The 24,281-nt window shown below is 51.8% G+C and overlaps 1 protein-coding gene across 1 annotated transcript in view; it reads left to right on the top strand.

Annotated features, from left to right (window-relative positions):
* Positions 1-24,281, top strand: part of TMOD4 (tropomodulin 4) — a 49,592-nt gene that overhangs the window by 23,228 nt on the left and 2,083 nt on the right. Inside the window, exons 7-9 of the mRNA XM_075607759.1 lie at positions 1,770-1,877; positions 21,275-21,418; positions 22,602-22,746. Coding sequence (XP_075463874.1) covers positions 1,770-1,877; positions 21,275-21,418; positions 22,602-22,746 — 397 coding nt within the window. The remainder of the gene's footprint in view (positions 1-1,769; positions 1,878-21,274; positions 21,419-22,601; positions 22,747-24,281) is intronic.

The following is a 24,281-nucleotide window of genomic DNA, read 5'->3' on the forward strand; positions in this document are numbered from 1 at the left end:
CACACCCTGACATCACCCCCCCACCACACCCTGACATCACCCCCCCACCACAACCTGACATCACTCCCCCACCACAACCTGACATCACCCCCCCACCACACCCTGACATCACCCCCCCACCACACCCTGACATCACCCCCCCACCACACCCTGACATCACCCCCCCACCACAACCTGACATCACCCCCCCCACCACAACCTGACATCACCCCCCCACCACACCCTGACATCACCCCCCCACCACACCCTGACATCACCCCCCACCACACCCTGACTTCACTCCCCCACCACACCCTGACTTCACTCCCCCACCACACCCTGACTTCACTCCCCCACCACACCCTGACTTCACTCCCCCACCACACCCTGACTTCACCCCCCCACCACACCCTGACTTCACTCCCCCACCACACCCTGACTTCACTCCCCCACCACACCCTGACATCACTCCCCCACCACACCCTGACATCACCCCCCACCACACCCTGACTTCACTCCCCCACCACACCCTGACTTCACTCCCCCACCACACCCTGACTTCACTCCCCCACCACACCCTGACTTCACCCCCCCACCACACCCTGACTTCACTCCCCCACCACACCCTGACTTCACTCCCCCACCACACCCTGACATCACTCCCCCACCACACCCTGACATCACTCCCCCACCACACCCTGACATCACCCCCCCACCACACCCTGACTTCACTCCCCCACCACACCCTGACTTCACTCCCCCACCACACCCTGACATCACCCCCCCACCACACACTGACTTCACTCCCCCACCACACCCTGACTTCACCCCCCCCACCACACCCTGACATCACCCCCCCACCACACCCTGACATCACCCCCCCACCACACCCTGACATCACTCCCCCACCACACCCTGACTTCACTCCCCCACCACACCCTGACATCACCCCCCCACCACACCCTGACATCACCCCCCCACCACACCCTGACATCACCCCCCCACCACACCCTGACATCACTCCCCCACCACACCCTGACATCACTCCCCCACCACACCCTGACATCACCCCCCCACCACACCCTGACTTCACTCCCCCACCACACCCTGACTTCACTCCCCCACCACACCCTGACTTCACTCCCCCACCACACCCTGACTTCACTCCCCCACCACACCCTGACTTCACTCCCCCACCACACCCTGACTTCACTCCCCCACCACACCCTGACTTCACTCCCCCACCTCACCCTGACTTCACTCCCCCACCACACACTGACTTCACTCCCCCACCACACCCTGACTTCACTCCCCCACCACACCCTGACATCAATCCCCCACATCACTCCCCCACCACACCCTGACATCACTCCCCCACCACACCCTGACTTCACTCCCCCACCACACCCTGACTTCACCCCCCCACCACACCCTGACTTCACCCCCCCACCACACCCTGACTTCACCCCCCCACCACACCCTGACTTCACCCCCCCACCACACCCTGACTTCACCCCCCCACCACACCCTGACTTCACCCCCCCACCACACCCTGACTTCACCCCCCCACCACACCCTGACTTCACCCCCCCACCACACCCTGACTTCACCCCCCCCACCACACCCTGACTTCACCCCCCCCCACCACACCCTGACTTCACCCCCCCACCACACCCTGACTTCACCCCCGTTCTTTCTCCTCCCCCCCCCCACACCCTGTGCTTTATGAGAACACGCAGTAGGTTACCGCTATGAAGCTGTCACATATATAATGTGTGAATTCTCTGCAGGACATTCCCATCCCCACGCTGAAGGAAATGTGCCACGCGGTGAAAACCAACACGCATGTGAAGAAGTTCAGCCTGGTGGCCACACGCAGCAATGACCCCGTGGCCTTTGTAAGCCCCCAGTACTGGTAACAAGTCCCATGCTAAGTTCAGTTATCCCCTACCACGAATAAGCGTTAGGACGAGCGTCAGTATGAATAAGCGTTAGGACACGCGGCAGTATGAATAAGCGTTAGGACACGCGGCAGTATGAATAAGCGTTAGGACACGCGGCAGTATGAATACGCGTTAGGACACGCGGCAGTATGAATAAGCGTTAGGACGCGCGGCAGTATGAATAAGCGTTAGGACGCGCGGCAGTATGAATAAGCGTTAGGACGCGCGGCAGTATGAATAAGCGTTAGGACACGCGGCAGTATGAATAAGCGTTAGGACGCGCGGCAGTATGAATAAGCGTTAGGACGCGCTGCAGTATGAATACGCGTTAGGACGAGCGGCAGTATGAATAAGCGTTAGGACGCGCGGCAGTATGAATAAGCGTTAGGACGAGCGGCAGTATGAATAAGCGTTAGGACGAGCGGCAGTATGAATAAGCGTTAGGACGCGCTGCAGTATGAATACGCGTTAGGACGAGCGGCAGTATGAATAAGCGTTAGGACGCGCGGCAGTATGAATAAGCGTTAGGACGAGCGGCAGTATGAATAAGCGTTAGGACGAGCGGCAGTATGAATAAGCGTTACGACGAGCGGCAGTATGAATAAGCGTTAGGACGAGCGGCAGTATGAATAAGCGTTAGGACGAGCGGCAGTATGAATAAGCGTTAGGACGAGCGGCAGTATGAATAAGCGTTAGGACGAGCGGCAGTATGAATAAGCGTTAGGACGCACGGCAGTATGAAAAAGCGTTAGGACGCGCGGCAGTATGAATAAGCGTTAGGACGCGCGGCAGTATGAATAAGCGTTAGGACGCGCGGCAGTATGAATAAGCGTTAGGACGAGCGGCAGTATGAATAAGCGTTAGGACGAGCGGCAGTATGAATAAGCGTTAGGACGCGCGGCAGTATGAATAAGCGTTAGGACGAGCGGCAGTATGAATAAGCGTTAGGACGCGCGGCAGTATGAATAAGCGTTAGGACGAGCGGCAGTATGAATAAGCGTTAGGACGAGCGGCAGTATGAATAAGCGTTAGGACGAGCGGCAGTATGAATAAGCGTTAGGACACGCGGCAGTATGAATAAGCGTTAGGACGCGCGGCAGTATGAATAAGCGTTAGGACGCGCGGCAGTATGAATAAGCGTTAGGACACGCGGCAGTATGAATAAGCGTTAGGACGCGCGGCAGTATGAATAAGCGTTAGGACGAGCGGCAGTATGAATAAGCGTTAGGACGAGCGGCAGTATGAATAAGCGTTAGGACGAGCGGCAGTATGAATAAGCGTTAGGACGAGCGGCAGTATGAATAAGCGTTAGGACGAGCGGCAGTATGAATAAGCGTTAGGACGCGCGGCAGTATGAATAAGCGTTAGGACGCGCGGCAGTATGAATAAGCGTTGGGACACGCGGCAGTATGAATAAACGTTAGGACGAGCGGCAGTATGAATAAGTGTTAGGACACGCGGCAGTATGAATAAGCGTTAGGACGAGCGGCAGTATGAATAAGCGTTAGGACACGCGGCAGTATGAATAAGCGTTAGGACACGCGGCAGTATGAATAAGCGTTAGGACGAGCGTCAGTATGAATAAGCGTTAGGACGAGCGGCAGTATGAATAAGCGTTAGGACGCGCGGCAGTATGAATAAGCGTTAGGATGCGCGGCAGTCTGAATAAGCGTTAGGACGAGCGGCAGTATGAATAAGCGTTAGGACGCGCGGCAGTATGAATAAGCGTTAGGACGCGCGGCAGTATGAATAAGCGTTAGGACACGCGGCAGTATGAATAAGCGTTAGGACGAGCGTCAGTATGAATAAGCGTTAGGACGCGCGGCAGTATGAATAAGCGTTAGGACACACGGCAGTATGAATAAGCGTTAGGACGAGCGGCAGTATGAATAAGCGTTAGGACGAGCGGCAGTATGAATAAGCGTTAGGACGAGCGGCAGTATGAATAAGCGTTAGGACGAGCGGCAGTATGAATAAGCGTTAGGACGAGCGGCAGTATGAATAAGCGTTAGGACGCGCGGCAGTATGAATAAGCGTTAGGACGAGCGGCAGTATGAATAAGCGTTAGGACGCGCGGCAGTATGAATAAGCGTTAGGACGCGCGGCAGTATGAATAAGCGTTAGGACGAGCGGCAGTATGAATAAGCGTTAGGACGAGCGGCAGTATGAATAAGCGTTAGGACGAGCGGCAGTATGAATAAGCGTTAGGACGAGCGGCAGTATGAATAAGCGTTAGGACGCGCGGCAGTATGAATAAGCGTTAGGACGAGCGGCAGTATGAATAAGCGTTAGGACGAGCGGCAGTATGAATAAGCGTTAGGACGCGCGGCAGTATGAATAAGCGTTAGGACGCGCGGCAGTATGAATAAGCGTTAGGACGAGCGGCAGTATGAATAAGCGTTAGGACGCGCGGCAGTATGAATAAGCGTTAGGACGCGCGGCAGTATGAATAAGCGTTAGGACGCGCGGCAGTATGAATAAGCGTTAGGACGCGCGGCAGTATGAATAAGCGTTAGGACGAGCGGCAGTATGAATAAGCGTTAGGACGCGCGGCAGTATGAATACGCGTTAGGACGAGCGGCAGTATGAATAAGCGTTAGGACGCGCGGCAGTATGAATAAGCGTTAGGACACGCGGCAGTATGAATAAGCGTTAGGACGAGCGGCAGTATGAATACGCGTTAGGACGAGCGGCAGTATGAATAAGCGTTAGGACGCGCGGCAGTATGAATAAGGGTTAGGACGCGCGGCAGTATGAATAAGCGTTGGGACGAGCGGCAGTATGAATAAGCGTTAGGACGAGCGGCAGTATGAATAAGCGTTAGGACGCGCGGCAGTATGAATAAGGGTTAGGACGCGCGGCAGTATGAATAAGCGTTGGGACGAGCGGCAGTATGAATACGCGTTAGGACGCGCGGCAGTATGAATAAGCGTTAGGACGAGCGGCAGTATGAATAAGCGTTAGGACGAGCGGCAGTATGAATAAGCGTTAGGACGAGCGGCAGTATGAATAAGCGTTAGGACGAGCGGCAGTATGAATAAGCGTTAGGACGAGCGGCAGTATGAATAAGCGTTAGGACGCGCGGCAGTATGAATAAGCGTTAGGACGAGCGGCAGTATGAATAAGCGTTAGGACACGCGGCAGTATGAATAAGCGTTAGGACGCGCGGCAGTATGAATAAGCGTTAGGACGCGCGGCAGTATGAATATGCGTAAGGACGCGCGGCAGTATGAATAAGCGTTAGGACGAGCGGCAGTATGAATAAGCGTTAGGACGCGCGGCAGTATGAATACGCGTTAGGACGAGCGGCAGTATGAATAAGCGTTAGGACGCGCGGCAGTATGAATAAGCGTTAGGACACGCGGCAGTATGAATAAGCGTTAGGACGAGCGGCAGTATGAATACGCGTTAGGACGAGCGGCAGTATGAATAAGCGTTAGGACGCGCGGCAGTATGAATAAGGGTTAGGACGCGCGGCAGTATGAATAAGCGTTGGGACGAGCGGCAGTATGAATAAGCGTTAGGACGAGCGGCAGTATGAATAAGCGTTAGGACGCGCGGCAGTATGAATAAGGGTTAGGACGCGCGGCAGTATGAATAAGCGTTGGGACGAGCGGCAGTATGAATACGCGTTAGGACGAGCGGCAGTATGAATAAGCGTTAGGACGCGCGGCAGTATGAATAAGGGTTAGGACGCGCGGCAGTATGAATAAGCGTTGGGACGAGCGGCAGTATGAATAAGCGTTAGGACGCGCGGCAGTATGAATAAGCGTTAGGACGCGCGGCAGTATGAATAAGCGTTAGGACGAGCGGCAGTATGAATAAGCGTTAGGACGAGCGGCAGTATGAATACGCGTTAGGACGAGCGGCAGTATGAATAAGCGTTAGGACGCGCGGCAGTATGAATAAGCGTTGGGACGAGCGGCAGTATGAATAAGCGTTAGGACGAGCGGCAGTATGAATAAGCGTTAGGACGAGCGGCAGTATGAATAAGCGTTAGGACGAGCGGCAGTATGAATAAGCGTTAGGACGAGCGGCAGTATGAATAAGCGTTAGGACGCGCGGCAGTATGAATAAGCGTTAGGACGCGCGGCAGTATGAATAAGCGTTAGGACGCGCGGCAGTATGAATAAGCGTTAGGACGCGCGGCAGTATGAATAAGCGTTAGGACGAGCGGCAGTATGAATAAGCGTTAGGACGAGCGGCAGTATGAATAAGCGTTAGGACGAGCGGCAGTATGAATAAGCGTTAGGACGAGCGGCAGTATGAATAAGCGTTAGGACGAGCGGCAGTATGAATAAGCGTTAGGACGCGCGGCAGTATGAATAAGCGTTAGGACGCGCGGCAGTATGAATAAGCGTTAGGACGAGCGGCAGTATGAATAAGCGTTAGGACGAGCGGCAGTATGAATAAGCGTTAGGACGAGCGGCAGTATGAATAAGCGTTAGGACGCGCGGCAGTATGAATAAGCGTTAGGACGCGCGGCAGTATGAATAAGCGTTAGGACGCGCGGCAGTATGAATAAGCGTTAGGACGAGCGGCAGTATGAATACGCGTTAGGACACGCGGCAGTATGAATAAGCGTTGGGACGAGCGGCAGTATGAATAAGCGTTAGGACGAGCGGCAATATGAATAAGCGTTGGGACGCGCGGCAGTATGAATAAGCGTTAGGACGCGCGGCAGTATGAATAAGCGTTAGGACGAGCGGCAGTATGAATAAGCGTTAGGACGCGCGGCAGTATGAATAAGCGTTAGGACGCGCGGCAGTATGAATAAGCGTTAGGATGAGCGGCAGTATGAATAAACGTTAGGACGCGCGGCAATATGAATAAGCGTTAGGACGCGCGGCAGTATGAATAAGCGTTAGGACGCGCGGCAGTATGAATAAGCGTTAGGACGAGCGGCAGTATGAATAAGCGTTAGGACGCGCGGCAGTATGAATAAGCGTTAGGACGAGCGGCAGTATGAATAAGCGTTAGGACGAGCGGCAGTGGGACACACGGCAGTATGAATAAGCGTTAGGACGAGCGGCAGTATGAATAAGCGTTAGGACACGCGGCAGTATAAATAAGCGTTAGGACGAGCGGCAGTATGAATAAGCGTTAGGACGAGCGGCAGTATGAATAAGCGTTAGGACGCGCGGCAGTATGAATAAGCGTTAGAACGAGCGGCAGTATGAATAAGCGTTAGGACGAGCGTCAGTATGAATAAGCGTTAGGACACGCGTCAGTATGAATAAGCGTTAGGACGAGCGTCAGTATGAATAAGCGTTAGAACGAGCGTCAGTATGAATAAGCGTTAGAACGAGCGGCAGTATGAATAAGCGTTAGAACGAGCGGCAGTATGAATAAGCGTTAGAACGAGCGGCAGTATGAATAAGCGTTAGGACGCGCGGCAGTATGAATAAGCGTTAGGACGCGCGGCAGTATGAATAAGCGTTAGGACGCGCGGCAGTATGAATAAGCGTTAGGACGCGCGGCAGTATGAATAAGCGTTAGGACGAGCGGCAGTATGAATAAGCGTTAGGACGCGCGGCAGTATGAATAAGCGTTAGAACGAGCGGCAGTATGAATAAGCGTTAGAACGAGCGGCAGTATGAATAAGCGTTAGGACGAGCGACAGTATGAATAAGCGTTAGGACGAGCGGCAGTATGAATAAGCGTTAGGACGCGCGGCAGTATGAATAAGCGTTAGAACGAGCGGCAGTATGAATAAGCGTTAGAACGCGCGGCAGTATGAATAAGCGTTAGGACGCGCGGCAGTATGAATAAGCGTTAGGACGCGCGGCAGTATGAATAAGCGTTAGGACGAGCGTCAGTATGAATAAGCGTTAGGACACGCGGCAGTATGAATAAGCGTTAGGACGCGCGGCAGTATGAATAAGCGTTAGGACGAGCGGCAGTATGAATAAGCGTTAGTACGCGCGGCAGTATGAATAAGCGTTAGGACGAGCGGCAGTATGAATAAGCGTTGGGACACACGGCAGTATGAATAAGCGTTAGGACGAGCGGCAGTATGAATAAGCGTTAGGACACGCGGCAGTATGAATAAGCGTTAGGACGAGCGGCAGTATGAATAAGCGTTAGGACGAGCGGCAGTATGAATAAGCGTTAGGACGCGCGGCAGTATGAATAAGCGTTAGGACGCGCGGCAGTATGAATAAGCGTTAGGACGCGCGGCAGTATGAATAAGCGTTGGGACACGCGGCAGTATGAATAAGCGTTAGGACGCGCGGCAGTATGAATAAGCATTAGGACACGCGGCAGTATGAATAAGCGTTAGGACGCGCGGCAGTATGAATAAGCGTTAGGACGAGCGGCAGTATGAATAAGCGTTAGGACGAGCGGCAGTATGAATAAGCGTTAGGACGAGCGGCAGTATGAATAAGCGTTAGGACGAGCGGCAGTATGAATAAGCGTTAGGACGAGCGGCAGTATGAATAAGCGTTAGGACGCGCGGCAGTATGAATAAGCGTTAGGACGCGCGGCAGTATGAATAAGCGTTAGGACGAGCGGCAGTATGAATAAGCGTTAGGACGCGCGGCAGTATGAATAAGCGTTAGGACGCGCGGCAGTATGAATAAGCGTTAGGACGAGCGGCAGTATGAATAAGCGTTAGGACGAGCGGCAGTATGAATAAGCGTTAGGACGCGCGGCAGTATGAATAAGCGTTAGGACGCGCGGCAGTATGAATAAGCGTTAGGACGAGCGTCAGTATGAATAAGCGTTAGGACGCGCGGCAGTATGAATAAGCGTTAGGACGAGCGGCAGTATGAATAAGCGTTAGGACGCGCGGCAGTATGAATAAGCGTTAGGACGAGCGGCAGTATGAATAAGCGTTGGGACACACGGCAGTATGAATAAGCGTTAGGACGAGCGGCAGTATGAATAAGCGTTAGGACACGCGGCAGTATAAATAAGCGTTAGGACGAGCGGCAGTATGAATAAGCGTTAGGACGAGCGGCAGTATGAATAAGCGTTAGGACGCGCGGCAGTATGAATAAGCGTTAGAACGAGCGGCAGTATGAATAAGCGTTAGGACGAGCGTCAGTATGAATAAGCGTTAGGACACGCGTCAGTATGAATAAGCGTTAGGACGAGCGTCAGTATGAATAAGCGTTAGAACGAGCGTCAGTATGAATAAGCGTTAGAACGAGCGGCAGTATGAATAAGCGTTAGAACGAGCGGCAGTATGAATAAGCGTTAGGACGCGCGGCAGTATGAATAAGCGTTAGGACGCGCGGCAGTATGAATAAGCGTTAGGACGCGCGGCAGTATGAATAAGCGTTAGGACGCGCGGCAGTATGAATAAGCGTTAGGACGAGCGGCAGTATGAATAAGCGTTAGGACGCGCGGCAGTATGAATAAGCGTTAGAACGAGCGGCAGTATGAATAAGCGTTAGAACGAGCGGCAGTATGAATAAGCGTTAGGACGAGCGACAGTATGAATAAGCGTTAGGACGAGCGGCAGTATGAATAAGCGTTAGGACGCGCGGCAGTATGAATAAGCGTTAGAACGAGCGGCAGTATGAATAAGCGTTAGAACGCGCGGCAGTATGAATAAGCGTTAGGACGCGCGGCAGTATGAATAAGCGTTAGGACGCGCGGCAGTATGAATAAGCGTTAGGACGAGCGTCAGTATGAATAAGCGTTAGGACACGCGGCAGTATGAATAAGCGTTAGGACGCGCGGCAGTATGAATAAGCGTTAGGACGAGCGGCAGTATGAATAAGCGTTAGGACGAGCGGCAGTATGAATAAGCGTTGGGACACACGGCAGTATGAATAAGCGTTAGGACGAGCGGCAGTATGAATAAGCGTTAGGAAACGCGGCAGTATGAATAAGCGTTAGGACGAGCGGCAGTATGAATAAGCGTTAGGACGAGCGGCAGTATGAATAAGCGTTAGGACGCGCGGCTGTATGAATAAGCGTTAGGACGCGCGGCAGTATGAATAAGCGTTAGGACGCGTGGCAGTATGAATAAGCGTTGGGACACGCGGCAGTATGAATAAGCGTTAGGACGCGCGGCAGTATGAATAAGCATTAGGACACGCGGCAGTATGAATAAGCGTTAGGACGCGCGGCAGTATGAATAAGCGTTAGGACTCGCGGCAGTATGAATAAGCGTTAGGACGCGCGGCAGTATGAATAAGCGTTAGGACGCGCAGCAGTATGAATAAGCGTTAGGACGAGCGGCAGTGTGAATAAGCGTTAGGACGAGCGGCAGTGTGAATAAGCGTTAGGACGAGCGGCAGTATGAATAAGCGTTAGGACGCGCGGCAGTATGAATAAGCGTTAGGACGAGCGGCAGTATGAATAAGCGTTAGGACGAGCGGCAGTATGAATAAGCGTTAGGACGAGCGGCAGTATGAAGAAGCGTTAGGACGAGCGGCAGTATGAATAAGCGTTAGGACGAGCGGCAGTATGAATAAGCGTTAGGACGAGCGGCAGTATGAATAAGCGTTAGGACGAGCGGCAGTATGAATAAGCGTTAGGACGAGCGTCAGTATGAATAAGCGTTAGAACGAGCGGCAGTATGAATAAGCGTTAGAACGAGCGGCAGTATGAATAAGCGTTAGAACGAGCGGCAGTATGAATAAGCGTTAGAACGAGCGGCAGTATGAATAAGCGTTAGGACGCGCGGCAGTATGAATAAGCGTTAGGACGCGCGGCAGTATGAATAAGCGTTAGGACGCGCGGCAGTATGAATAAGCGTTAGGACGCGCGGCAGTATGAATAAGCGTTAGGACGAGCGGCAGTATGAATAAGCGTTAGGACGCGCGGCAGTATGAATAAGCGTTAGAACGAGCGGCAGTATGAATAAGCGTTAGAACGAGCGGCAGTATGAATAAGCGTTAGGACGAGCGACAGTATGAATAAGCGTTAGGACGAGCGGCAGTATGAATAAGCGTTAGGACGCGCGGCAGTATGAATAAGCGTTAGAACGAGCGGCAGTATGAATAAGCGTTAGAACGCGCGGCAGTATGAATAAGCGTTAGGACGCGCGGCAGTATGAATAAGCGTTAGGACGCGCGGCAGTATGAATAAGCGTTAGGACGAGCGTCAGTATGAATAAGCGTTAGGACACGCGGCAGTATGAATAAGCGTTAGGACGCGCGGCAGTATGAATAAGCGTTAGGACGAGCGGCAGTATGAATAAGCGTTAGGACGCGCGGCAGTATGAATAAGCGTTAGGACGAGCGGCAGTATGAATAAGCGTTGGGACACACGGCAGTATGAATAAGCGTTAGGACGAGCGGCAGTATGAATAAGCGTTAGGACACGCGGCAGTATGAATAAGCGTTAGGACGAGCGGCAGTATGAATAAGCGTTAGGACGAGCGGCAGTATGAATAAGCGTTAGGACGCGCGGCAGTATGAATAAGCGTTAGGACGCGCGGCAGTATGAATAAGCGTTAGGACGAGTGGCAGTGTGAATAAGCGTTAGGACGAGCGGCAGTGTGAATAAGCGTTAGGACGAGCGGCAGTATGAATAAGCGTTAGGACGCGCGGCAGTATGAATAAGCGTTAGGACGAGCGGCAGTATGAATAAGCGTTAGGACGAGCGGCAGTATGAATAAGCGTTAGGACGAGCGGCAGTATGAAGAAGCGTTAGGACGAGCGGCAGTATGAATAAGCGTTAGGACGAGCGGCAGTATGAATAAGCGTTAGGACGAGCGGCAGTATGAATAAGCGTTAGGACGAGCGGCAGTATGAATAAGCGTTAGGACGAGCGTCAGTATGAATAAGCGTTAGGACGAGCGGCAGTATGAATAAGCGTTAGAACGAGCGGCAGTATGAATAAGCGTTAGAACGAGCGGCAGTATGAATAAGCGTTAGAACGAGCGGCAGTATGAATAAGCGTTAGGACGCGCGGCAGTATGAATAAGCGTTAGGACGCGCGGCAGTATGAATAAGCGTTAGGACGCGCGGCAGTATGAATAAGCGTTAGGACGCGCGGCAGTATGAATAAGCGTTAGGACGAGCGGCAGTATGAATAAGCGTTAGGACGCGCGGCAGTATGAATAAGCGTTAGAACGAGCGGCAGTATGAATAAGCGTTAGAACGAGCGGCAGTATGAATAAGCGTTAGGACGAGCGACAGTATGAATAAGCGTTAGGACGAGCGGCAGTATGAATAAGCGTTAGGACGCGCGGCAGTATGAATAAGCGTTAGAACGAGCGGCAGTATGAATAAGCGTTAGAACGCGCGGCAGTATGAATAAGCGTTAGGACGCGCGGCAGTATGAATAAGCGTTAGGACGCGCGGCAGTATGAATAAGCGTTAGGACGAGCGTCAGTATGAATAAGCGTTAGGACACGCGGCAGTATGAATAAGCGTTAGGACGCGCGGCAGTATGAATAAGCGTTAGGACGAGCGGCAGTATGAATAAGCGTTAGGACGCGCGGCAGTATGAATAAGCGTTAGGACGAGCGGCAGTATGAATAAGCGTTGGGACACACGGCAGTATGAATAAGCGTTAGGACGAGCGGCAGTATGAATAAGCGTTAGGACACGCGGCAGTATGAATAAGCGTTAGGACGAGCGGCAGTATGAATAAGCGTTAGGACGAGCGGCAGTATGAATAAGCGTTAGGACGCGCGGCAGTATGAATAAGCGTTAGGACGCGCGGCAGTATGAATAAGCGTTAGGACGCGCGGCAGTATGAATAAGCGTTAGGACACGCGGCAGTATGAATAAGCGTTAGGACGCGCGGCAGTATGAATAAGCGTTAGGACGAGCGGCAGTATGAATAAGCGTTAAGACGCGCGGCAGTATGAATAAGCGTTAGGACGAGCGGCAGTATGAATAAGCGTTAGGACGAGCGGCAGTATGAATAAGCGTTAGGACGCGCGGCAGTATGAATAAGCGTTAGGACGCGCGGCAGTATGAATAAGCGTTAGGACGAGCGGCAGTATGAATAAGCGTTAGGACGAGCGGCAGTATGAATAAGCGTTAGGACGCGCGGCAGTATGAATAAGCGTTAGGACGCGCGGCAGTATGAATAAGCGTTGGGACACGCGGCAGTATGAATAAGCGTTAGGACGCGCGGCAGTATGAATAAGCATTAGGACACGCGGCAGTATGAATAAGCGTTAGGACGCGCGGCAGTATGAATAAGCGTTAGGACGCGCGGCAGTATGAATAAGCGTTAGGACGCGCGGCAGTATGAATAAGCGTTAGGACGCGCGGCAGTATGAATAAGCGTTAGGACGCGCGGCAGTATGAATAAGCGTTAGGACGAGCGGCAGTATGAATAAGCGTTAGGACGAGCGGCAGTATGAATAAGCGTTAGGACGAGCGGCAGTATGAATAAGCGTTAGGACACGCGGCAGTATGAATAAGCGTTAGGACGAGCGGCAGTATGAATAAGCGTTAGGACGAGCGGCAGTATGAATAAGCGTTAGGACGCGCGGCAGTATGAATAAGCGTTAGGACACGCGGCAGTATGAATAAGCGTTAGGACGCGCGGCAGTATGAATAAGCGTTAGGACGAGCGGCAGTATGAATAAGCGTTAAGACGCGCGGCAGTATGAATAAGCGTTAGGACGAGCGGCAGTATGAATAAGCGTTAGGACGAGCGGCAGTATGAATAAGCGTTAGGACGAGCGGCAGTATGAATAAGCGTTAGGACGAGCGGCAGTATGAATAAGCGTTGGGACACACGGCAGTATGAATAAGCGTTAGGACGAGCGGCAGTATGAATAAGCGTTAGGACACGCGGCAGTATGAATAAGCGTTAGGACGAGCGGCAGTATGAATAAGCGTTAGGACGAGCGGCAGTATGAATAAGCGTTAGGACGCGCTGCAGTATGAATAAGCGTTAGGACGCGCGGCAGTATGAATAAGCGTTGGGACACACGGCAGTATGAATAAGCGTTAGGACGCGCGGCAGTATGAATAAGCATTAGGACACGCGGCAGTATGAATAAGCGTTAGGACGCGCGGCAGTATGAATAAGCGTTAGGACGCGCGGCAGTATGAATAAGCGTTAGGACGCGCGGCAGTATGAATAAGCGTTAGGACGCGCGGCAGTATGAATAAGCGTTAGGACGAGCGGCAGTGTGAATAAGCGTTAGGACGAGCGGCAGTGTGAATAAGCGTTAGGACGAGCGGCAGTGTGAATAAGCGTTAGGACGCGCGGCAGTGTGAATAAGCGTTAGGACGAGCGGCAGTGTGAATAAGCGTTAGGACGCGCGGCAGTATGAATAAGCGTTAGGTCACGCGGCAGTATGAATAAGCGTTAGGACGCGCGGCAGTATGAATAAGCGTTAGGACGAGCGGCAGTATGAATAAGCGTTAGGACGCGCGGCAGTATGAATAAGCGTTAGGACGCGCGGCAGTATGAATAAGCGTTAGGACGAGCGGCAGTATGAATAAGCGTTAGGACACGCGGCAGTATGAATAAGCGTTAGGACGCGCGGCAGTATGAATAAGCGTTAGGACGAGCGGCAGTATGAATAAGCGTTAGGACGAGCGGCAGTATGAATAAGCGTTGGGACGAGCGGCAGTATGAATAAGCGTTAGGACGCGCGGCAGTATGAATAAGCGTTAGGACGCGCGGCAGTATGAATAAGCGTTAGGACGCGCGGCAGTATGAATAAGCGTTAGGACGCGCGGCAGTATGAATAAGCGTTAGGACGCGCGGCAGTATGAATAAGCGTTAGGACGCGCGGCAGTATGAATAAGCGTTAGGACACGCGGCAGTATGAATAAGCGTTAGGACGCGCGGCAGTATGAATAAGCGTTAGGACGAGCGGCAGTATGAATAAGCGTTAAGACGCGCGGCAGTATGAATAAGCGTTAGGACGAGCGGCAGTATGAATAAGCGTTAGGACGAGCGGCAGTATGAATAAGCGTTAGGACGAGCGGCAGTATGAATAAGCGTTAGGACGAGCGGCAGTATGAATAAGCGTTGGGACACACGGCAGTATGAATAAGCGTTAGGACGAGCGGCAGTATGAATAAGCGTTAGGACACGCGGCAGTATGAATAAGCGTTAGGACGAGCGGCAGTATGAATAAGCGTTAGGACGAGCGGCAGTATGAATAAGCGTTAGGACGCGCGGCAGTATGAATAAGCGTTAGGACGCGCGGCAGTATGAATAAGCGTTAGGACGCGCGGCAGTATGAATAAGCGTTGGGACACACGGCAGTATGAATAAGCGTTAGGACGCGCGGCAGTATGAATAAGCATTAGGACACGCGGCAGTATGAATAAGCGTTAGGACGCGCGGCAGTATGAATAAGCGTTAGGACGCGCGGCAGTATGAATAAGCGTTAGGACGCGCGGCAGTATGAATAAGCGTTAGGACGCGCGGCAGTATGAATAAGCGTTAGGACGAGCGGCAGTATGAATAAGCGTTAGGACGCGCGGCAGTATGAATAAGCGTTAGGACGCGCGGCAGTATGAATAAGCGTTAGGACGAGCGGCAGTATGAATAAGCGTTAGGACACGCGGCAGTATGAATAAGCGTTAGGACGAGCGGCAGTATGAATAAGCGTTAGGACGCGCGTCAGTATGAATAAGCGTTGGGACACACGGCAGTATGAATAAGCGTTGGGACACACGGCAGTATGAATAAGCGTTAGGACGAGCGGCAGTATGAATAAGCGTTAGGACGCGCGGCAGTATGAATAAGCGTTAGGACGCGCGGCAGTATGAATAAGCGTTAGGACGCGCGGCAGTATGAATAAGCGTTAGGACGCGCGGCAGTATGAATAAGCGTTGGGACGAGCGGCAGTATGAATAAGCGTTAGGACGAGCGGCAGTATGAATAAGCGTTGGGACGAGCGGCAGTATGAATAAGCGTTAGGACGCGCGGGAGTATGAATAAGCGTTAGGACGCGCGGCAGTATGAATAAGCGTTAGGACGCGCGGCAGTATGAATAAGCGTTAGGACGCGCGGCAGTATGAATAAGCGTTAGGACGCGCGGCAGTATGAATAAGCGTTAGGACGCGCGGCAGTATGAATAAGCGTTAGGACGCGCGGCAGTATGAATAAGCGTTAGGACGCGCGGCAGTATGAATAAGCGTTAGGACGCGCGGCAGTATGAATAAGCGTTAGGACGAGCGGCAGTATGAATAAGCGTTGGGACGCGCGGCAGTATGAATAAGCGTTGGGACGCGCGGCAGTATGAATAAGCGTTAGGACGCGCGGCAGTATGAATAAGCGTTAGGACGAGCGGCAGTATGAATAAGCGTTAGGACACGCGGCAGTATGAATAAGCGTTAGGACGAGCGGCAGTATGAATAAGCGTTAGGACACGCGGCAGTATGAATAAGCGTTAGGACACGCGGCAGTATGAATAAGCGTTAGGACGAGCGGCAGTATGAATAAGCGTTAGGACGCGTGGCAGTATGAATAAGCGTTGGGACACACGGCAGTATGAATAAGCGTTAGGACGAGCGGCAGTATGAATAAGCGTTAGGACACGCGGCAGTATGAATAAGCGTTAGGACGAGCGGCAGTATGAATAAGCGTTAGGACGAGCGGCAGTATGAATAAGCGTTAGGACACGCGGCAGTATGAATAAGCGTTAGGACGAGCGGCAGTATGAATAAGCGTTAGGACACGCGGCAGTATGAATAAGCGTTGGGACACGCGGCAGTATGAATAAGCGTTAGGACGAGCGGCAGTATGAATAAGCGTTAGGACGCGCGGCAGTATGAATAAGCGTTAGGACGCGCGGCAGTATGAATAAGCGTTAGGACGAGCGGCAGTATGAATAAGCGTTAGGACACGCGGCAGTATGAATAAGCATAAGGACGAGCGGCAGTATGAATAAGCGTTAGGACACGCGGCAGTATGAATAAGCGTTAGGACGAGCGGCAGTATGAATAAGCGTTAGGACACGCGGCAGTATGAATAAGCGTTAGGACGAGCGGCAGTATGAATAAGCGTTAGGACGCGCGGCAGTATGAATAAGCGTTAGGACGAGCGGCAGTATGAATAAGCGTTAGGACGCGCGGCAGTATGAATAAGCGTTAGGACGAGCGGCAGTATGAATAAGCGTTAGGACACGCGGCAGTATGAATAAGCGTTAGGACGAGCGGCAGTATGAATAAGCGTTAGGACGCGCGGCAGTATGAATAAGCGTTAGGACGAGCGGCAGTATGAATAAGCGTTAGGACGCGCGGCAGTATGAATAAGCGTTAGGACGCGCGGCAGTATGAATAAGCGTTAGGAAACGCGGCAGTATGAATAAGCGTTAGGACGCGCGGCAGTATGAATAAGCGTTAGGACGCGCGGCAGTATGAATAAGCGTTAGGACGCACGGCAGTATGAATAAGCGTTAGGACGAGCGGCAGTATGAATAAGCGTTAGGACGCGCGGCAGTATGAATAAGCGTTAGGACGCGCGGCAGTATGAATAAGCGTTAGGACGAGCGGCAGTATGAATAAGCGTTAGGACGAGCGGCAGTATGAATAAGCGTTAGGACGAGCGGCAGTATGAATAAGCGTTAGGACGCGCGGCAGTATGAATAAGCGTTAGGACGCGCGGCAGTATGAATAAGCGTTAGGACGAGCGGCAGTATGAATAAGCGTTAGGACACGCGGCAGTATGAATAAGCGTTAGGACGAGCGGCAGTATGAATAAGCGTTAGGACGCGCGGCAGTATGAATAAGCGTTAGGACGAGCGGCAGTATGAATAAGCGTTAGGACGCGCGGCAGTATGAATAAGCGTTAGGACGCGCGGCAGTATGAATACGCGTTAGGACGCGCGGCAGTATGAATAAGCGTTAGGACGCGCGGCAGTATGAATAAGCGTTAGGACACGCGGCAGTATGAATAAGCGTTAGGACGAGCGGCAGTATGAATAAGCGTTAGGACGCGCGGCAGTATGAATAAGCGTTAGGACGAGCGGCAGTATGAATAAGCGTTAGGACGCGCGGCAGTATGAATAAGCGTTAGGACGAGCGGCAGTATGAATAAGCGTTAGGACACGCGGCAGTATGAATAAGCGTTAGGACGAGCGGCAGTATGAATAAGCGTTAGGACGCGCGGCAGTATGAATAAGCGTTAGGACGAGCGGCAGTATGAATAAGCGTTAGGACGCGCGGCAGTATGAATAAGCGTTAGGACGCGCGGCAGTATGAATAAGCGTTAGGAAACGCGGCAGTATGAATAAGCGTTAGGACGCGCGGCAGTATGAATAAGCGTTAGGACGCGCGGCAGTATGAATAAGCGTTAGGACGCGCGGCAGTATGAATAAGCGTTAGGACGAGCGGCAGTATGAATAAGCGTTAGGACGCGCGGCAGTATGAATAAGCGTTAGGACGCGCGGCAGTATGAATAAGCGTTAGGACGAGCGGCAGTATGAATAAGCGTTAGGACGAGCGGCAGTATGAATAAGCGTTAGGACGCGCGGCAGTATGAATAAGCGTTAGGACGCGCGGCAGTATGAATAAGCGTTAGGACGAGCGGCAGTATGAATAAGCGTTAGGACACGCGGCAGTATGAATAAGCGTTAGGACACGCGGCAGTATGAATAAGCGTTAGGACGAGCGGCAGTATGAATAAGCGTTAGGACGCGCGGCAGTATGAATAAGCGTTAGGACGAGCGGCAGTATAAATAAGCGTTAGGACGCGCGGCAGTATGAATAAGCGTTAGGACGCGCGGCAGTATGAATACGCGTTAGGACGCGCGGCAGTATGAATAAGCGTTAGGACGCGCGGCAGTATGAATAAGCGTTAGGACGCGCGGCAGTATGAATAAGCGTTAGGACGAGCGGCAGTATGAATAAGCGTTAGGACGAGCGGCAGTATGAATAAGCGTTAGGACGCGCGGCAGTATGAATAAGCGTTGGGACGCGCGGCAGTATGAATAAGCGTTAGGACGCGCGGCAGTATGAATAAGCGTTAGGACGCGCGGCAGTATGAATAAGCGTTAGGACGCGCGGCAGTATGAATAAGCGTTAGGACGAGCGGCAGTATGAATAAGCGTTAGGACGCGCGGCAGTATGAATAAGCGTTGGGACACACGGCAGTATGAATAAGCGCTAGGACGAGCGGCAGTATGAATAAGTGTTAGGACGCGCGGCAGTATGAATAAGCGTTAGGACGCGCGGCAGTATGAATAAGCGTTAGGACGCGCGGCAGTATGAATAAGCGTTAGGACGCGCGGCAGTATGAATAAGCGTTAGGACGAGCGTCAGTATGAATAAGCGTTAGGACGCGCGGCAGTATGAATAAGCGTTGGGACACGCGGCAGTATGAATAAGCGTTAGGACGAGCGGCAGTATGAATAAGCGTTAGGACGCGCGGCAGTATGAATAAGCGTTAGGACGAGCGTCAGTATGAATAAGCGTTAGGACGCGCGGCAGTATGAATAAGCGTTAGGACACGCGGCAGTATGAATAAGCGTTAGGACGCGCGGCAGTATGAATAAGCGTTAGGACACGCGGCAGTATGAATAAGCGTTAGGACGAGCGGCAGTATGAATAAGCGTTAGGACGCGCGTCAGTATGAATAAGCGCTAGAACGCGCGGCAGTATGAATAAGCGTTAGGACGAGCGGCAGTATGAATAAGCGTTAGGACGCGCAGCAGTATGAATAAGCATTAGGACACGCGGCAGTATGAATAAGCGTTAGGACGCGCGGCAGTATGAATAAGCTTTAGGACGCGCGGCAGTATGAATAAGCGTTAGGACGAGCGGCAGTATGAATAAGCGTTAGGACGCGCGGCAGTATGAATAAGCGTTAGGACGCGCGGCAGTATGAATAAGTGCTAGAACACGCGGCAGTATGAATAAGCGTTAGGACGCGCGGCAGTATGAATAAGCGTTAGGACGAGCGGCAGTATGAATAAGCGTTAGGACGCGCGGCAGTATGAATAAGCGTTAGGACGAGCGGCAGTATGAATAAGCGTTAGGACGAGCGGCAGTATGAATAAGCGTTAGGACGCGCGGCAGTATGAATAAGCGTTAGGACGAGCGGCAGTATGAATAAGCGTTAGGACGCGCGGCAGTATGAATAAGCGTTAGGACGAGCAGCAGTATGAATAAGCGTTAGGACGAGCGGCAGTATGAATAAGCGTTAGGACACGCGGCAGTATGAATAAGCGTTAGGACGCGCGGCAGTATGAATAAGCGTTAGGACGCGCGGCAGTATGAATAAGCGTTAGGTCACGCGGCAGTATGAATAAGCGTTAGGACACGCGGCAGTATGAATAAGCGTTAGGACGCGCGGCAGTATGAATAAGCGTTAGGACACGCGGCAGTATGAATAAGCGTTAGGACGAGCGGCAGTATGAATAAGCGTTAGGACGCGCGGCAGTATGAATAAGCGTTAGGACGAGCGGCAGTATGAATAAGCGTTAGGACACGCGGCAGTATGAATAAGCGTTAGGACGCGCGGCAGTATGAATAAGCGTTAGGACGAGCGGCAGTATGAATAAGCGTTAGGACGAGCGGCAGTATGAATAAGCGTTAGGACGCGCGGCAGTATGAATAAGCGTTAGGACGAGCGGCAGTATGAATAAGCGTTAGGACGCGCGGCAGTATGAATAAGCGTTAGGACGAGCAGCAGTATGAATAAGCGTTAAGACGAGCGGCAGTATGAATAAGCGTTAGGACACGCGGCAGTATGAATAAGCGTTAGGACGCGCGGCAGTATGAATAAGCGTTAGGACGCGCGGCAGTATGAATAAGCGTTAGGACACGCGGCAGTATGAATAAGCGTTAGGACGCGCGGCAATATGAATAAGCGTTAGGACACGCGGCAGTATGAATAAGCGTTAGGACGAGCGGCAGTATGAATAAGCGTTAGGACGAGCGGCAGTATGAATAAGCGTTAGGACACGCGGCAGTATGAATAAGCGTTAGGACACGCGGCAGTATGAATAAGCGTTAGGACGAGCGGCAGTATGAATAAGCGTTAGGACACGCGGCAGTATGAATAAGCGTTAGGACACGCGGCAGTATGAATAAGCGTTAGGACGCGCGGCAGTATGAATAAGTGCTAGAACACGCGGCAGACTTTCCTCAGCACACTTCAAAACCTTAAAAGTGTGTTGTACATGGAGATTAAATCAGTAAATATATAGCTACTCAGCATCATTATACAGTGCAGCATGATCATTATCAGTGTATAGAGACACTGCATCAATATACAGTGCAGCATGTTCAGTATCAGTGTATAGAGGTACTCAACACTCAACACCATTATACTGTGCAGTATATTACGATGCCTGGGAGCTTATAGAGATACAGATACGCAGCCTCTTTAAACAGCACATGTTCGTATCCCGAGAGATTCGGAGTTACACTGTATACAGCATGTTCAGTAATAAAAGTCTGACCGTGTATTCAGCGCCGCCTCTCCCTGACTATGTGTCGCTGTATCTGCAGGCAGTGGCTGAAATGCTGAAGGAGAACAAGACCCTTCAGAGCCTGAACATCGAGTCCAACTTCATCTCGAGCGCAGGGATGATGTCCGTTATCCGCGCCATGAAAAGTAACACTACCCTGTCTGAGCTCAAGGTGGACAACCAGGTAATGTCCCTAAGGCCGAGTCCCCGGTAGTCTCGGCAGCGCACACTACTCCAGGACTGCGAGGTCCCCTCATGCCTCGGTGATGTGTCGGTGTCACCGCTCTCTAGTAACGATGACGTCTCACTTGTTCATTCGGCAGCTGAAATGCTGCTGTCTGGGGTGTGAAAGCAAATGAATTGTGCGCGCCTCGCGCGTTGGGATTTACCTTCGCGCGTTTCCCGGCCCGGATGGATCCGGACAAATCGGGACGTGAAATCGGAATCTCGGTCCGGGGGATATTTCTGTTGGGTTTTACCAATACTGGATTTATCTGGGTTTTACATAAGGATGATGGTTAACTCGAGACCCTTTCCTGAAGGCTCAGATCAATCCATAAATTAACTCGGGGGTGGGCAACTCCAGTCCTCAAGGGTCACCAACATGTCTGTTTTTGAGGATATCCCTGCTTCAGCGCAGGTGGCTCTGTCAATGACTCCAGTCCTCAAGGGCCAACAACAGGTTAGGTTTTCAGGATATCCTGCTTCAGCACAGATGGCTCAATCAGTGGCTCAGTCGAAGGATTGAGCCACCTGTGCTGAAGCAGGGATATCCTTAAAACCTGACCTGTTGTTGGCCCTTGAGGACTGGAGTTGCCCACCCCTGGGTTAGCTCCTAGTCAGTCTGTAGTGATGTCCCTTTGCCACGGAAAATCAGGAATAGGAGTCGTGACCCCAGCCCTGTCCTACAGTATAATGCCCCTGTAATCTGGGGGCATCTGAAACCTTAACATAGAGATCAGTGTCGACTCCTGAGCTTGAGCTTGTCCCTTGATCGTTCTGTGTCTCAGGCACAGACACTTAGATTGTAAGCTCTATGGGGAAGAGACACACGGAAATACTTCATACTATATGATAAACACAGAAAGTGATGGCAGCTGAGGATCACTCAGCCCACGTAGTCCGACTCTTTCCCGAGGATGCAGACCCCATTTAAATGTGTTTCTATTGAGTATTTAGCATTCTTAGCCGTCTGGGAATTCCTTTACTCTATTTATGCCGTTTCATGCATCCTCTTCCCTTTAAGCGTAGAAGCGGTTCCTCGCGTGTCCCGTGAGCGCCCCCCCACCCTCGCCCCTCTATCCTCCACGTGTGTTCCCCTGTGCCGCCCTGGGGAACATGTTCAATTCTCTGCTCTGCCCTCTCAGCACCAAAACCTGGGAGACACCGTAGAGATGGAGATGGCCTCCATGCTGGAGAACAGCCCTTCTATCGTACGCTTCGGGTACCACTTCACACAGCAAGGACCAAGGGCTCGAGCATCCTCAGCAATCACCAGGAACCTGGAATCCCGTAAGTATCAGCCCTGGGGCTCCTTCTATGCACCGTGATATATTCATATCTATATCTATAACCCAGAATATCACAGAGCTTCCATGTAATACAATTAGGCTTGCCAGACGGCTTCTCCAAAAATTCTGGACACAATGGTGAAAGGTGCAACGCGCTTGAGACACACACCCCTATCACCTCTCCATGCGGTTTCCTCCTCTCCTTGGCCCCACCCCCAGGCTCTTGACACCACCTCCTGATTTAGCTGGCTGCTGCTGGGTAATGCAATCAGGATGGAGGAAGCTACCCGGCCCCCTAGCAACAGCCCTGCTCTCTCCCTGATCAGGGAAATCCCACGGCCACCCAGGCCGATCAGGTCACTATGTCCAGAGAGGTAATACCGGTATACACATACACGCCCAGAGAGGTAATACCGGTATACACATACACGCTCAGAGAGGTAATACTGGTATACACATACACGTCCAGAGAGGTAATACTGGTATACACATACACGTCCAGAGAGGTAATACATGTATACACATACACGCCCAGAGAGGTAATACCGGTATACACATACACGCCCAGAGAGGTAATACCGGTATACACACACACGTCCAGAGAGGTAATACCGGTATACACATACACGCCCAGAGAGGTAATACCGGTATACACATACACATACACATACATATACAGCGTGGTAATACCGCTATACACATACACGCCCAGAGAGGTAATACCGCTATACACATACACGCCCAGAGAGGTAATACCGGTATACACATACACGCCCAGAGAGGTAATACCGGCATACACATACACGACCAGAGAGGTAATACCGGTATACACATACACGTCCAGAGAGGTAATACCGGTATACACATACACGCCCAGAGAGGTAATACCGGCATACACATACACGCCCAGAGAGGTAATACCGGCATACTCATACACACCCAGAGAGGTAATGCCGGTATATACACATACACGACCAGAGAGGTAACACCGGTATACACATACACGCCCAGAGAGGTAATACCGGCATACACATACACGACCAGAGAGGTAATACCGGTATACACATACACGTCCAGAGAGGTAATACCGGTATACACATACACGCCCAGAGAGGTAATACCGGCATACACATACACACCCAGAGAGGTAATACCGGTATATACACATACACGTCCAGAGAGGTAATACCGGTATACACATACACGCCCAGAGAGGTAATACCGGTATACACGTACACGCCCTGAGAGGTAATACCGGTATACACATACACGCCCAGAGAGGTAATACTGGTATACACACACACACGCCCAGAGAGGTAATACCGGTATACACATACACACCCAGAGAGATAATACCGGTATACACATACACGCCCAGAGAGGTAATACCGGTATACACATACACGCCCAGAGAGGTAATACCGGTATACACATACACACCAAGAGAGGTAATACCGGTATACACATACACGCCCAGAGAGGTAATACCGGTATACACATACACGCCCAGAGAGGTAATACCGGTATACACATACA

The sequence above is a fragment of the Ascaphus truei genome, chromosome 7 (assembly GCF_040206685.1).
Source record: "Ascaphus truei isolate aAscTru1 chromosome 7, aAscTru1.hap1, whole genome shotgun sequence".
Classification (NCBI taxonomy): Eukaryota; Metazoa; Chordata; class Amphibia; order Anura; family Ascaphidae; genus Ascaphus; species Ascaphus truei.